The 16,469-nt window shown below is 36.9% G+C and overlaps 2 protein-coding genes and 1 pseudogene across 3 annotated transcripts; 1 reads left to right on the forward strand and 2 right to left on the reverse strand.

Annotated features, from left to right (window-relative positions):
- Positions 1-639: 639 nt before the first annotated feature.
- LOC137709486 (DNA mismatch repair protein MLH3-like) lies at positions 640-7,864 on the forward strand (annotated as a pseudogene).
- A 342-nt stretch (positions 7,865-8,206) lies between these two features.
- LOC137714022 (uncharacterized) lies at positions 8,207-10,443 on the reverse strand. Of its 2 annotated transcripts, none has more exons than XM_068453366.1 (6): positions 10,189-10,443; positions 9,435-9,655; positions 9,081-9,162; positions 8,928-8,982; positions 8,683-8,821; positions 8,207-8,573 (listed from the first exon to the last, which is right to left on the reverse strand). In XM_068453366.1, the coding sequence occupies exons 2-6, from the start codon at positions 9,606-9,608 to the stop codon at positions 8,472-8,474; spliced, it is 552 nt and encodes a 183-aa protein (XP_068309467.1). In that variant the 5' UTR covers positions 9,609-9,655; positions 10,189-10,443; the 3' UTR covers positions 8,207-8,471. The 2 variants fall into 2 exon arrangements, with proteins under 2 accessions (XP_068309467.1, XP_068309468.1); XM_068453367.1 differs by having other exon boundaries at positions 8,654-8,821.
- Positions 10,444-12,284: 1,841 nt separating this feature from the next.
- On the reverse strand, positions 12,285-15,549 carry LOC137748177 (WUSCHEL-related homeobox 13-like). Its single transcript, XM_068488286.1, has 3 exons — positions 15,183-15,549; positions 13,538-14,071; positions 12,285-12,778 (listed from the first exon to the last, which is right to left on the reverse strand). Exons 1-3 carry the CDS (start codon positions 15,397-15,399, stop codon positions 12,696-12,698), a joined length of 834 nt encoding a protein of 277 aa, XP_068344387.1. The 5' UTR covers positions 15,400-15,549; the 3' UTR covers positions 12,285-12,695.
- Positions 15,550-16,469: the final 920 nt, after the last annotated feature.

Here is a 16,469-nt window from a genome sequence, read left to right on the forward strand (position 1 = left end):
CCTTTCATCAAATTTATCCAATCACTTAATTGAGACTCTTAAGTTTAATCTAACGATTAAAGTTATTATAATTTTTAAAGGAATCTTCTATTTATAATCGTTAAATCAAATTTTAAAGGTCCAAATTGATTGATTTGGTAGATTTGATGAAAGGAATCCGGAGACCGCCTATAAAATAAATAGAAGCAGACATATACCCCTCAAGCGCCACGTGTTAGGGTTGCTACTATCAGCCAACGACGTTCCAACTGTGACTCACGTAGGCCATGCCGCGTGTAAGATTATCAAAGCCCGCTCAAACTTCACGGGTCGTCACACGCGCAAACGGCGGTTAAAGATTCAGTTAACTACAGTCTGACACTGAACCGCCTTTTTTTTTTTTTTTTTTTCCCAAACCCGCGAAGTGGGTGAGCTCCGAACCGTCGTCTGATCATCCAAACGACGTCGTCCTACCTAAAGCCCAGACCCCTAATTTTCCGATTTCGTTCTCTCAGGTAAGCTACGGAGCATTTCAATTCGCCAATACATTTTCCTCGTCTCTGTTTGGTTGCCGAGAAAGTGCGGGAAAATTGAAGAAGGTAACAATTTTTCGTTTTCTGTAAGTTAAATGATTGGAAATTGTCGTCGTTGTAGGTCTCGATGAGGGGCGTAAAGCCGTTGCCGGGGGCGGTGCGTAGCTCGATGCGCTCTGGAGTTGTTCTGCACGACCTGACTAGCGTTGTGGAGGAGCTGATTTTCAGTAGCTTGGATGCCGGCGCAACGAAGGTAATTGCTTTATGCCATTTAAATGTGTAATTAAGTCGTTTTAAGTAGTAACGATGGCAAAAAAGTTAATTAGCTTCACAACTGTTTGTTTATGGTCTCAGGTATCGGTTTTCGTAGGTGTTGGGACATGCTATATGATGGTCAGTGCTGATCTTCCTCTTTCGGTTATAATCTACAGAATGTTCCGTTTTTCGTGCCTTGGATAAATTTTGTTAATGTTACTTGAAGGACGCGGGATTACTCGTGATGGATTGGTGCTGGTGGGAGAAAGATATGGTAAACTTCTCATTTTCCCTTTTAATGCTTTTATAGTCGATGATACTAGACGATAGTGAACTATAGTTTGCCTGACTTGGATTGGTGTATATTGTGTGACTTTGGTAGCCAGTCATAAATGATGTGTGCTATATTTTGTTGTAAACGGCGACTTCAAAGTTTGATTGTTCTACTGAGGCAAATGCTACAACCGGGAGCTTTGGTTTCCAAGGAGAAGCGTTGGCTTCAATTTCCAACGTGCCATTGTTAGAAATCTTGACGAAAGCTTCTGGGAGAGCAAATGGGTATCGAAAAGTTATGAAGGTCTGTGCTTGTTACTGTTTTGGGTGTTGTTCATAACAGAATTGCTCTAGGCCTTTGTGCAAGTTTTTCTCTGGTTGACTTTTCCTCTATTTTTCATAGGGATGGAAATGTTTGTATCTTGGAATAGATGATAACAGGAAGGATGTGGGTACTACAGGTACCGACCTATTACTGTTCCTATTGTCTTGATATAAGCTTGTCAAACTTTCTAATGTTGCATCTTTGTTTATGGAAATGATTTCATTGAAGGTTATCAACCATGAGCACTTTGATGGGTTCTGTTACATTACCCAGGATAAATGCTTATTGGCGTTTTCCCTGGATAATTCCACCTACATTAAGAATTTGATTAATCACTTGGTTGTCCTTGTAGTTGTTGTTTGTGATCTGTTTTACAATCAACCAGTTCGGAGGAAGTACATGCAATCCAGGTGCCAATCCTGAACCATTTTGTTTTCTTTATGTGGTTTATATAAGATTGCTTTCAGCTGCCTTAAACATGGTAGTGCAATGAAATAAACTGAGTTGATCTGCCCTTTGATTTCCATTACAAACTGGAAGCCCCAAGAAAGTATTGCACTTTGTCAACAAATGTGTACATCGGATCGCCCTTGTGCACTCAAATGTTTCCTTCAAAGTTGTAGACATTGAAGGGTTTCTTCTAAACACATTTTCTTGTTGAAAAATGTACAGTTGTTGTTATTTATTTCTTTCTTTATTAACTTGCTTACACCACTATGTATGTAGTGAGGATGAGCTTCTTCGTACAATTCCTTCTCCCTCTCCCTTGATACTATTGAAAAGGACTTTTGGGACTGAGGTCTCCAATGCTCTTCATGAATTGAACATAAGTGATGGCAGATTAGAACTTTCTGGATACTTCCTACTCCTTGCAATAACCTTGCTGATAAGGTAGATTTATATGAATGATGTAGATTATTTTGTACTTTTTTAAATATTAGTATCCTTGTTTCTTATTCTTGAAACATCTATTTTGCAGGCCTTCCAGTATGTCTGTATCCATGTCCATATTTTGGAGAATATTTACCAAGTTATAGAAGGAGTGTGTTAGGTCAGAGATGAGTTATATTTTGTTCTTGACCTTGACACTGGCAGATATTAACTCACGGTTCGTTTGCAAAGGGCCAATTCATAAATTGCTTAATCAGCTGGTCAATAGTTTTCAATTCTGGGATCCAGGGAAGGCTATTGATGGGTCTAAAAATGGGAAGCGAAGTAGGCCTAAGGCATTCACAGCTTATGTTTTGAATTTAAGCTGTCCCCATACATTCTATGATTTAACCTTTGAATCATCAAAGACATATTTGGAGTTTAAGGTAACTTTCCTTTTTTACTTTGAGTTGTGATCTATGTATCATATACGATCTGCTGAATGTTTATGCTTCTTGTTCTTCTCTCACTTCTTCACTTTGGCCAGGATTGGGTTCAGGTACTCGCCTTTATTGATAATGCCATTAAGAACTTCTGGACGAAAAAGATGCCTGATGGTACATACACCTTTACCCCTGGCTTGTTTCTGAGAGCTTCTTTCACTTTTGTTGGTGTGAAGACATATTAATGGAACATTATTTTGGTATAATGTTTTTTTAAAAGCGTATTAACCTCTAGGATATTTCTAGGGAATCTGGTTGTCATGGAGGTGATATTTTAGAAGAAGATCAAATGCGGAAGAAAGGTGGCAACATTAAATCTGCAGATGAACGTAAGGAACAGAATTTTTGTTCCCATTTTCATTTGACACTGTGAAATGAATATGTGTCCCATCTTTTAGTTTCTTCAATTCATTTTTGTGCTATGGAGTTAAAAGATGTTACTTTGGTTCAGTTTTTCCTTGGCTCATATCCTTTCTCTTGCTAGATTTACTCGATGGAGATTTGTCAGAACTCTCTAAGTTCGGGAAAAGAAAGAGCAGGAAAAGTTGTCAGGCTTCTCCCGACCTTTTGGATATGTTAATTCAAGAAGACAACCATACATCTCAGAAGAGATACGTCAGAAAGCCATTTGAATATACTGAAGCCTTCAATTTCCAAGGGCAAATATTGGGATTGAATTTAGTTCTCATACTGCATATTCTTTTCAATCATGGGATGATACTCTAGACAAATGCATGGTAACAACTCAAAAGAAGGAAGACCATTTTTGGAAGTCAGATATCAAACGTTTCTCTGATGAAGATTATATCCTTGAGAATAGATCCAGTGGTGCAGAAAGATCCAGTAATGTGGAGGACAATATCTTTAGCTCAGAATGGCAAGATGAACCCTTTAAAGTTGATTCCAGTGTTGGCATTGATTCAGCAACTAGTAGAGTATCTTATGATCATCATGAATTTGATAGCGGTGTAGAGTATTTAGTACAGCCATTCCTCAAGAATTGTTCCTCAAAAGAAAGGTTTCTATACAAGAGGGATTTGTGTGTGGATGACGGGTCCAGATATCAAAATGATGGCTTCGGAACAAGAGAAGGCAGGGCGGATCTTATAACAGTGTACAAATTCCAGAAAGTGATGGCAGCAAGGGTTTTGATTTCTTTTCAAGGACTTTGTGGCCAGAAGAGGAATCTACCGCTCGGCCCTTAACCAGATTTGTAACAAAATTTGACCTGCCTACAGAGTTCGATTCTTTGTCAAGACCTTTAATAAAGTCACTCCCACACTATGAGGAGCTGTTTTATGAAGAAAGTTTGGTTATTGATGTAGAGTTGGGTCCTGCCAAAAGACCTTAAATAATGATTGGTGCGCTTTGACCTCCCTATCCCAAAACACCTATTTGGATTTTGAACCTGTCTCTGATATTAATGCAGTTGACGGGCATTATTAAACCTCGGTAGCTGATATCGATTCAGACTAGCTAATACACCTTTTGTGAAGAAGTTAGCAAGATGAAGGATCTCCATCAACCTTCTGGTGGTTACCATCTAAATTTGAAGCCAAGTTCTGTCGAGGATTTCCCACTAGAGACACCAGGTACTTGAACTTCAATTATTTTCCCGTCACATCATATTTTCTTTTAATTTATTGACTTTATCCTCTCAACTGTCAAATTTTCTTTCAGAGCAGATATTGAGAAATCTCAAGATATAGAGGCTGGTGTAAACAAGATTAACGAAGTTGAAATGTTTGAACAGTCCACATGGTCTGACATTCAAGCTACTGCTCCAATTAAAGGTATCTTGCATGTTTTTTTTTTTTTTTGAACAAACGATATTATCTACAGTAAGGGGGAGGGGGTTTGGCTTAGCCTCACAATGGGCTAGCAATAATGAGGTTCAAATTCGCCTTTGGCGAGAATCGAACCTAAGACCTCTCACTTACAAGTGAAAAGGAATACCACTAGACCGCAATACTTATTGGCCAGTATCTTGTATGTTTATTATGCACCAAGTGCAATCAATACTTGAATGCTTATTATATAAAATTACGTCGTTATCATTTATTGGACAAAATAATGTTAGCTAATCCTTGCCCTGTTTCAGAATTTATCTCCAAGGATCAAGATTCCCTGAACCATGGGACTAAATGGAGGAATTGTTGTCCCCAGGTCATGGTGAGTAATGATATGTGTGTGTGTATATGGATAGTTGTTGCTGGAGAGTCAAGATGGGATCATCGCTATACTTGTTTGCCACAAAAGTTTGCATCCACTTAATCAACTTGTAATTATAAATGTAATTTTTTTATAATGCAGAACTCAAGTAAAACACAAGCTCTTCATGATCAAAACATACTTGACATCTCTTCTGGATTCTTGCATCTCTCAGCTGACTCGTTAGTTCCTCAATCTATCAACAAGAACTACCTCAGTGGTTGCAGAGTTCTTCGGCAGGTGGATAAGAAATATATTGCAGTTATGGCCGGTACTACACTTGCTGTTATTGACCAGGTCCGTTTGTTGTATATTTTTTCAGGGTGGTATTTAAGTTTTGGTTTGGGACTTGTGCTCTTCTGTAAGTCAGCACTAATTTTCTTGTTAAAAATAAGGGGCACCTACATGCTTATAGATTAAGGCAATAGGTATCTGATCACGTTCTTTACTTACCCAAAAGTGGCCTTCAGAGAGGAGGAAATAGACTTAGGATAATGAAAATCTTGGTCATTTAAAAACTTTATCAGAATAAGAAAGAATTGTATGTCTTCAAAATAGATGCATAAGCGTAAATATGTGGTACATGCAGCTGTTCATAAAACTTTGGCTACATTCATACTAAGTCTCAATTGCACACGAGTGTAGCTGGAGTTCTAACTTTGAGCGCAATTCTTTTCTATAGCACGCTGCAGATGAAAGGATTCAGCTGGAGGAGTTGCGTCAGAAGGTATTAGCATCTTTCCTGTTTAAACTGTTGGAAATGATATTGCTACTTTGGCTTACGTGACCAGTTGGACTACCTAGGTGTTATCTGGAGAAGGAGAAGCAAAGGCGATTACTTTTCTGGATGTTGAACAAGAGTTGGTCTGTAGTGTATCTGATGCTAAATGAAGTTTAATGGTTGCATTCCTTGACTCTTTGGTTCTTATAATCATAATTCAGGTGCTGCCAGAGATTGGCTACCAGTTACTGTATAACTATGCTAAACCAGTTGAAGGGTGGGGTTGGCTCTGAAACACACTTGCTGAAGGTTCAGGGTCCTTCAAGAGGTATTTTCCGTGACTTACCCGGCATATTTCTTATTGAATAATTGACCAAAAAAAAAAATTTCTTAATGAATAAGAATTTATCATTTACAAAAGAGTATGATACTACAGCCAGTGTCGAGTATTATGAAGTTATGAATATAACACTAACTTCGTAGGCTTCTGCATTGCTAATTTGAGTGTCGATAGATAAACTCTACAAGAATATTGGGCTGCACCTAAGGATTTGAAATTCTTGTAATAGCAATCTTGAGTTTTCGGTTACACAATTGTGTTATGAATCGGCGTCTAACGTGCATGTACTAGTGTTTGATTTCACTGGTATGTATTCTTCTATTAAATGTTGTTGCTTCTTTTACCTCATCTTGCTTTTCATGCTTGGTGTTACAAAAACATGATACGTTAGACACTACTTACATGGTTCATTTATGAAATTGTATTGTATTTTCTGAGACATTATTGTTCGTGTACCCTGAATTTTGGGATTTAACCATTTTTGGCAGGAATTTGAATCTCCTCCACAGGCAGCCAACAGCTGTCAAACTTATTGGGGTGAAGCACCCATCACTTCTCAATTATAACTCTTCCATTCACCTTTTTTATTAGTTCAAAACATGTTGAACCAAGATCATTTACCCATCTCTATTTCATTTGTTTAGTTTGAAGTAATGACGATATGAAACTGCCTCTCACATGTTCACATTAATGGGATCTGACTCGGATCTTATGGAATTTCTTCAGCAGGTAATGTATAGCGTGCCTTTAATTCTAGGACTTCTTTCCTCTCTTCTTGTGTCGATGTTCTTTATCATTCCTCAACTTTAATTAACTAATGCCTGACACACCTTTCTGCTCAATCTTTAGCTTGCTGGTACAGATGGATCATCCACAACGCCGCCATCAGTTCTTGGAATCCTAAATTCTAAAGCATGCAGAGGTAAATCTGAACCTCAAGGCTCTCCCTTGAGGCAAACTAGCCTTGTTCAAATATATGGACCTAAAGATTCTTAAACTTGGTGCCATTAAGGCCTTTCCATCGAGTGTATTTTCATTCAGAAACTGGAAAGTCAACCTTTGAGTTGGTATAATTATACTGACAAAATATCCTTTTACTGTTTTTACCTCTTTACACAGTTCATGCCTGATATCAAATTTCCAGACATGTTATTCTTACATATGAATTTAGTACTTGTACATAAATAATTATGATTTTTATGTAATCTCTTTCTCTTGTTAGGTGCAATTATGTTTGGGGATTCCTTGCTTCCTTCCGAGTGTAACCTCATTGTTGAAGAGCTAAATCAGACTTCTCTATGTTTCCAAGTAAGTGATCTTTAGAGGCTAAGAGACACCTTATGGATGTGAGTGTGAATTTGTAGTGCCTGGGAGAGGCTTTTATGTTGGCTTATCGAAAAACTATGAAAAATTTGTTTTGCAGTGTACTCATGGTCGACCAACAACTGCCCCACTTGTCAACTTGGAGGCGTTGCATAAGCAAATAGCTAAGATTGCATCGTTGAATGATGACGCAGATCATTTGTGGCATCGTTTATGTCGAGATGAACTTAGTCTTGAACGTGCAGAAAGACGTTTAAACTTGGCTAGCAGGTAGAGTGATGACGATCCAATTTTGGTCCAGTGTCATACTGCCCGGTCCTGCCTGTTCGGAATTGACACATTCAAGCTGTAAATTTGTTCTCATTTTCTATACCTAGTGTATAGCATGCTCAAAAATTGATGCACCATTAAAAAAAAAAACAATGATCGAGCCTTTTCATCAGAAGAATGATAATTCTGTTGTGTGAGCGCTTGATTGATCATGTAATTTGCTTTCTTCACATAATATCAATTAATTTTTAATTTTCGTTTAATCAGTCTGGTTTCTACGAAGAGCTACGACATTCTGTCATGTAATCTGCTGTCACCGGGTCTTATATTCCTTTGTGTCTACATCACTCATCGTGTGAGTAAATTCCGGATTTTCACGAAAACACATTCATGATAGTTGTGGGGCACCTGGGAATTTTAATCAACTTGTGGTTGGTCTAATCTTTGGTGTCAAGGCAGGCATTTGGTAAACAACGATTTCAATCATCTCTCTCGAATAAAACTCAAATGCTATCTACCAATTTCGAAACTTATTCGGCTCCAAATATAACAAAGTAAGTGAGAAACAGGGCCGGGGAAGCAGAAGCGTATACTCGAATAAAGAACGAGGGCAAAATTTGAATTTACATTGATTTTGGCTACAATTAATCAAATCAGCAGATTGTACAATGTGATTTGTGTAACTGATTGCAACAGGAATCCCTTTGAATCTTGTTCGAATCAAAATTTTCTCCGTTCATCCTCCGAGTCGTATCAATCCGAACTCTAAACAACTAAGTGATCAAAGAGGATGCATTAGCTCTGCAAATTATTCTGCGTTACTTGAGCAATGGAGGTTTCTAATACACAATTGAATTAATCATCTCCATCAACCATCTTCCGTACATGTGTTTGAGCTTCCTTTAGTACCAGTGGCAGCGCACAAGGCCTTCCAGATGGGCACCAACATTTTCATAGGCGGACGCAAGTCCTGGAAAACGAAGTCAACTTTCAAAAGCCAAATAATAAATATAAGATCGGCGGTTTCACCACATTTATGCGTCCTAATACCTTGCGCCAATCAATAGCATGAATTGTACCTTAAACACTAACACCAATTCTGCTTCCCCGTGCACAATGAAAGACAGGCTCCAGTAACATGTAACTGGAGTCACACATTCTAGTAGCACAGGCTTCAAAATCTTGTCCATAGGAACAAACCGGCGAATAACCTTTCCACTATAAGAGTAAAACGCGGAAGGAAAAGAAAAGAGACTATTGGAAAAGCCGAAAAACACGGAACTTAATCAACAAAGAATATCCACAAAACAAAAATAGAAGCTACCTCACATAGTGAGTTTCTAGTTGAACTCCAAAGGCTGGCATAATCACTACGGACTCTGTCATTAATACACTAAACAAGGTAAGCACATGAAGGTGAAATAATACAGGATGTACCAGTTCAGAGGACAAAAAGTACTATCAATTGGGTGCTCACCTTTCTCAACACTCTTCTGAAGCAACTTTACAAGGAATGCATTTAAAAGGAGACTCCATAAAACAATGACGACTGATTTCTCCTGTTGTTCATAAGATCGTTATGTTGAGTTCCTGAGTTATGATGGATTTATAGATAACCAATAACAACGAAAACAGACATAAAATCAAGAATAAAATTTTTATCACGAACAAGTTTCATCAACAAACCAATCCGAAATCCTACAATGGTGAATGGCAACTAAAAGTCTCTAACCAAACTAAATTCAAGTTCCTAATTTCCTAGTTAAGCTTGGAGCCTTGGATGTTGGCCTAATAAGTTGGTAGACATAAATTAAGAGGATAAAAGGCGTACCTTAACCAAGAAAAGATAGACGGCGGTAGCTAGAATAACCAGAGAAAAGAAGTATCTGAAGAAACCCTTTGCACCACTCTTTTTTACAATGATGTGGTGCACGTCAACTGCTTCACAAGGCCACCTACAGTCATGTAAATACGTATATTTCGAACTAGTTATAGATGAACGCATATTCCCCCAAACTAATGATTCATATAATCGCCCCTTTATAGCTTCATCTGCATATTCACAAAAGAAACAATTACTAACATTGCAGGGTTGGAAGAAAACTTTTTCAGGATAATTGTGTCATTCAGCGAAGCACTTGTTACAAACAATATTCTAAAAACTACTCTAAAATACAGGGAGGGTGTTTCGAACTAGGGTGCAACGGGGCAGGCACGATGTCCAACTGACCTAACTCACAACTGCATCTTTCAGTGAAGCTTAATTTAACATGAAGGGGTTTGTTTATTTCACACTGTAAAGCTCACGCCTTTAAAACAATGGTTTAGCTACATTTTCGAAATCAAACAATTTGAAAGCATTTCCAACAAATACATTGCCGGATTTTTGCCCAAATTTTCCATGAAACAATTAAAACCTACAAAGATAAACCCTATTTTCACAAATTGATAAGAATAAAAGCTTGGCGATTTCTGTGGATTAGGTACTGCATTGACATTGGCCAACACAATGCCGAATCCATGGCAATTACGGTTTAAAGTTTGCACTGAATTGGGAATTTTTTATGTGCCCGAAATCAACTTACCCGAGACGAAGTCCTCTTTCAGCCAGCAATGGCGATCGGAGCCAAGGCCTAGAAGCCTCTCAAATCCTCTCCCTCCTGCCCTTTTCTGCAAACCCTAATTGTAAAATCATGGAAGACGACGACTGTGATGCGCAGGTAGAAGTGATGCGTTCGATCAGAAGAGTGAGTCTGCTGAAAACCCTAATTTTCGAAACTTGTTGGAGCTGGCGGAGCACTCTACCTTCGTGCTTTCAGCTGCCAATTAGTGTAGATAATACAAACCAACTGGGGAAGTTGTATGATGGTAAAGTTAATTAAACATATTAATTTTCATATAATTAAACAAATTACTTTCATGGTAAAAATTAATTTAACCAATGGCTTATTAATTAAAATGTCATCTAAAACTGTCATTTAATCTCAATTTATCACTTAAAACTGGTTTTGTCTTACTTTACCCATGAAATTTATATTTTAAACTCTTTTGGTCTCACTTCATCTCATCCCATTAAAGAAACCTTAAAATTGAAAATATGTTAGACATTTCACTTTTTACACACTGCATAAAATATGTAAGTTAATGTCGAAATTGTAATTAATCTATCGCCAATTAGAATATATGACTCAACAATTTGAAATTGCAAATTGTGCACATTTGCTGTAGATTTTTTTTTTTTTTTTTTTAATTTGGGGTTTGCGTAGGAAGTACTTTGGATAAGATAACTTAATGTCTTTTTTTAATTTTATTTTGTGTGACTGATCTAAGATCATTTTTTGATGGGTGAAACTTATGGTTCGGCCAATTTCAGGTAGAAAGAGATCTTGGAATAGGCTTATCATGTTTTCTTTATGTCTTAATGAGTATTTTCAAGTGCAAAGTTTACATTGACCAGTATATGGATGCCTTGCAAGTGAAATTAACAAACTTGTAACCTTTATTTTAGTTGATATAATGATTTTGTTGTCAGAAATTTTTCTATTGATTGAATAATTTATTTTAAAACAAACCCCAAAAGTCATGGGTTTGAATTATAGTTGTCAAAAATGAAATTAAGATTGTTTTAGTTTGTAGACTAGAGGTAAATAGATGTTTAACAAATAAAAATATTTAAAATACCCTTGAATTAACATTTCTTTAACGGAATGAGGTGAAATGAGACCAAAATAGTTTAAAATGTTTGTTTCAGGGGGTAAAGTGAGACAAAACCAGTTCCAGGGGTAAATTGACACTACATGGCAATTTCAGGAGCATTTCATTAATAAGCCTTAACCAATTAACGATAGTTATATAACTTATATTAGTATAATAATACTTATTAATGGATTCTTATTGACATACGAGAAATTTTTCAATCTACGGAGACATAACCCGGTACACCAAATGTCATTATTTCTAAGTTAAACTCAAATTCCCCCAACTTGATTTTTTTTGTTCTTTCTGTCAAAATTTTTTAACTCGAATGAGTATATCAATTTTCTTTTGTTTATATACAAGTGATATTCTGAATTATTTTAAAATGCGAAATAGAGATTCAAATTCAAGTTCAAAATGAGCACACAAACTATCTTAGTCAACGAATCTAACCTTCATCCTATTAGTTACTGGTACATTTTGCCATTTTAGCAAGGGTCTATGCTTAAGCCTTCCTCGTAATTTCATAAGAGGGGATTAAACTCGTAGTTACAATGAAAGAGATCGAAGAGTTGACAATACAAGTCTTTAAATAATTCATTATAAATGTGAATAAGAGTAATGCTAGAAATACCATATATTTAAATTATATTTTATAAATCAATTTCTTATTAAATTAGTATTTAAATGTTAATTAACGTAAAAAATAATCGACATATTTTCGTAATTGCACCAAACCCCTCACTGCTAGTGACTGCAATGATTGTACTGAACCTTCAATTTCAAAGACAATGACCGGCTTTTCTCTTTTAAGACCAAACTTTATGTCGTCTTTTCCATCATTCCATCCCCCCAACTAACACAAACACCTAACCTTTCCTTGCAAACAAAGATATAATAAAATCATAAATTCGGCACGCAAATGCAGATTAAGCCAGTTGGCAAGAATATTATGCATGTCCTTTTATACCAAGATTTAAATTCGCCTCCACACAAACAAAAAATATTTAAATTATCGCTTTGCCAACAAACAAAAAAAATAAATAAATAAATAAAGCACATTATCTATTTTTGGCTTCCCAAAATAAAATATCTACTGTTCATTCTACTACCAAAGCAAGATTGATTAGCCAAGGCTCAAAACACAAAAACCCCAAAGCAACTTTGCATGTCATACTAGCATAATATATGTGTATATATATATATATATCACTATATCTATCTACTCTCCATTCTCCATTCTCCAAGTTAAATTCAGTTGGAGCCACAGCTCTCTGCTAGGGTTAGGCTTGCTATGTCTCCATATTCAAGCAGGACCAAACTCACTCACTCAGGGATCTACTTCACAGAATAGCTCATCAAACAGAACAAAAACTCGGACATTCCCAAATGAGCGTCAACCCGTCATGCCGTAGTCTTCTGCCTCCTGAAAAAGACTATAATTTCCGGCTTCCATCTTTCCGGTCATCAGCTCATGCCCTGAAAAAGTAGATGCCATTGGTGTTAAGAGTTTCACAAATCTTAAAAGTTCCATACATATTTTGCATGTGTGTAAATGAGAGAGCAAGGGAAAGGGAGAGCACTTGTTTAACATCGTTAACCAAGTCGATTACCAAAATGCACTCCTCGTCTTTGTTCATCCAAAGAAAAAAAAAATCAAATTACAGCCGTAGCTAGCTCATTAAACGTTTCTAGCCAATTTTGTAACTTCAAATTTAGGGGTTCGGCATTTGTCTAACATTCTACGCTATTCACTAGACTAGGGAATGATCAAAGCTCTAATCAAACTGATACGAAACGTATAAATGGTTAAACAAGAAATAGCTAATTTGGTTCATGGTGAAAGGTGTTGTAAGAATCTGAGAGCTAAAACGAATGAGGTTAGGAATTCTGTGAATGAGCATACTAACACATAAATTCGGCAGAAGATTGAAGATATTCAAAGAAAAATAACAGAAAGGCATTGTTCAGTTCCATCGACATACAAAAATGGAAATGCGACACTCCAAATTTCATATGTATGATGTTAATTATTAATAGATCACGAAACTGAAAGAAATGGAAATCAGTAATATTCTTCTGCAAGACATATGCGTGCGCAAACTTAGAACCTATTTAGATTTTCAGCTGTTGGTATTTTGTTTGCTTGTTGAGTATCTTGCGAAAATGATAAATTATTGACATATTGGATGGGAAGCCAAGAGCCAGAAGTAATATATAGTTAATATGATAACTTACTTGAGTTTGCTAGCACTTCATCATAGAATGACATTTCGCTTAAATGCCTCGAACTTCTTAAACCGCTGTGTGACGGGAACATTTTATCCACCGCAGTGGCATGTGGATCCAAGAAATGCAGGTCAGAACTTATCTCCGGGCTCTGGAAGCACAAATCTTCGGTCCTTTGAGCTGAGTGCTGCTGGGACTGAAACGTTTCCTCGGGTCTAGTTTTCTTGTCCTTGGGTGAGTCGACTTCCGTCTCCACTTCTGATTCAGCATGGTTACATGCTGCATTTTGCTGCTTCCTTTTTGATCGAGCGCGCCTGTTCTGGAACCAATTGTACACATTTGTTTCGGAAATTTGTCCGTGCTGGCTCAGCTCAGTGGTGATCTCCTTGATCTTCTGCTTGCTTGGAGTTCCATTCCCTTGCTCGAATAAACGCTCAAGAATTTGGAGCTGCACTGGTGTTGGCGTCCACCGCTGCCTGGCGGTAATTTTGTGGCCGGTGGATGTCATCAGCGGATCACAGTACAGATTTCCCATCCTGACTCCTGAGAAAGCAAATGCACATGGTTTTGTTCAAAAGCATATATGGTGTCATTTCAGATACCCTAAACTAATAATTGTCCTCCTTCTTGAAAAAATGCATTAGTGAATGAGAAAGCAGAACAAATTGAAGTTAATATTTTAATCATTGTTCTAAAAATCTCCGTGTAAGACCACCTAGACGCTAGACGGTTGGCCACCGGCGTTTAAAAAATAAAAAAAGGGCGCTTAGACCACCAGGGTCGTGGCTCTCACTTAAAAAGAAAATATATGACGCATTTTATTTTTTCAATAAATTGTATGAGACTTGTTGGATACTTGAATGAACACTCGTTACATACTTGTTCACAATTTTTAGTATGTTCTAGTCCTTTATAATTTATATATCATTCTATTTTACAATTTATGTATTTCAATACAAAAATATATACTTTTAGGTGTAGCTATATTGGCTAGGACGTATGTTTAAGGTAGAATATCACTCGTACAAAATAAAAAACCCGAATCAGTTAAATTTCCAGATCACAAAGAGCTAAATCTGACCAAACAGAGGAACCCAAAGAAGTGAAATTCAACATCTCAAGTTAGGAGCTTTTAGTCGTGACCTACGCCACCAATCTCGGAGGATGAAATTCTTAGAACAAACACCAGCAGAAGATAGAGATCAATGGTAAAAAGGATCGACCCTAGCGAGTAACCCGAAAGAAAAGCAAGGAATAAGACCGCAAGAACTTTCCTGGAACTGGAATGTCAAAGTAGCGGTATCTCAAGTGAACGACCGCCAGGTGGAAAAGTTAAAACACATAAAAGTGCGATTGGCTTGAAAAACCGTCATCGTGGCATGTCAAATATAGATAAGCCTTCAACTCCAAGGAGGACAAGCTGCCGGGCGTGAAATGAACTGGAAAACTACAAAAAAAGGCCAAAGCTTTGGGGAAAAATTACTAAAAAAGAAGAATCCTTCATTTGGAAAACAACGAATCAGAAAAAAATAATCACGGAAAACAAAGAAATGAACCAAAATGACCACTGAAAGAACCCACAAACAAGAACCATATTGAAAACAAATGAAAAGTTGGAAGGACTAAAAGAGAAAGGTGAGAAGAATGGAGGGACCTGCAAGATCTTGCTGGGCAGTGAGGTTCTTGTGCATCTCAACCAGCTGCTCACAGATGGTGGCATAAACTGCAATCTGTTTCCTCAGAGTCTCCAACTGCTCATCAGTCATCACTTTCACATACATCACTCCTCCATTCCCATTATTCCCACTCCCATTCCCGTTCCCCTCCATCTCTTGCTGCTCTTTCAGTTGCTGCTTATCCCACTCCATCATCTCTCTCTATAAATTTCTCTCTCTAGACTCTAGAGTCCTCGGTCTGTGTGTGTTGAGAAACTGAAGCAGCGATTCTTGTCAAAGAAGGAGGGAGAACACAAAGATAACGAGAAAGTAAAGCGAGGAGACAAAAGGAGGGAGAGAAAATACGGGGGCCAGAGGATGTTGAAAAATCAAAAAAAGAAGGAAAATAATTGGTGGGTTGGTGCAGTGTTCTCATGTTTGTACGTTAGTGCAGTCCTTTCGCTGTACGTCAATGTAAACTTGTTCATATTCGCTCATCAAATTTTGAAGAATTTTTTGGCACATATCCAAGCCGTTAAAATTAATAATATATGTCATGTATTTTAGAGTTTTTGACGTTAGAATTCACGTTTGTGTTCCTTTTTCTTTTAATTTTTTTTATATGGTTTTTGAGAGAATTCTTGGATCCTTAAGAAATCTTTAATTGATGGTAAAAATGATTTACCTTCCAGTTTAACCTATGATATTCTTTATGAAAAAGTAAGTTTGAAGCATCACAACTCATCCTATCATTAAGGTTTGAGTAAAATGCAACCCATTAATTGTGTTTATTTGCTTAATTTCATCATAAAGGATTCCATCAATAAAAAACAAGATACCATGAAGGGATTTAAAAGATTAATACAAGGGATTTAAAAGATATAAGTAAAATGTCACTTGGAATTATAATCTGGTGGTCTCTCTCTTCATTTATAAGCGAGACATCTTAGGTTGGATTTTCGCCAAAAGCGAATTTGAACCACATTAATGCTAGTTCATTGTGGAGCTTAGCCCATTCCCCTACCTCTTTAGTGTAGATAATATTGTTTGTTAAAAAAAATAAGTTTAACACAAGGGATAAACATGAGAAAATTTAGACAAAAATATTATTTCTTCTTGTAGTCGAATTTTTCTTCAAATGTGCATTGAGATGATTTTTGCAAATGTATAGTTATTTATATTACTTCATTACAAAACGTTATCATTACTTTAAGCGACACTATCCATCACGACAGTGAATTAAAAAGAAATATTTTACCTATCACATCAATCCACAAGTAAAAGGC

Source organism: Pyrus communis, chromosome 1 (assembly GCF_963583255.1).
Source record: "Pyrus communis chromosome 1, drPyrComm1.1, whole genome shotgun sequence".
NCBI lineage: Eukaryota > Viridiplantae > Streptophyta > Magnoliopsida > Rosales > Rosaceae > Pyrus > Pyrus communis.

Bases quoted from the DNA above. Each gene is read 5' to 3' on its own strand.
- LOC137714022 (XM_068453366.1), bottom strand. From the start codon at position 9,608: ATGCGTTCATCTATAACTAGTTCGAAATATACGTATTTACATGACTGT. The intron at 9,163-9,434 runs GTACGCCTTTTA...TATGAACAACAG, and splicing joins TCTATCTTTTCTTGGTTAAG to GAGAAATCAGTCGTCATTGT. The intron at 8,983-9,080 runs GTGAGCACCCAA...TATTAATGACAG, and splicing joins TCAGAAGAGTGTTGAGAAAG to AGTCCGTAGTGATTATGCCA.
- LOC137748177 (XM_068488286.1), bottom strand. From the start codon at position 15,399: ATGATGGAGTGGGATAAGCAGCAACTGAAAGAGCAGCAAGAGATGGAG. The intron at 14,072-15,182 runs GTCCCTCCATTC...TTGCTTTCTCAG, and splicing joins TGCCCAGCAAGATCTTGCAG to GAGTCAGGATGGGAAATCTG. The intron at 12,779-13,537 runs GTAAGTTATCAT...CTACTTTTTCAG, and splicing joins TGAAGTGCTAGCAAACTCAA to GGCATGAGCTGATGACCGGA.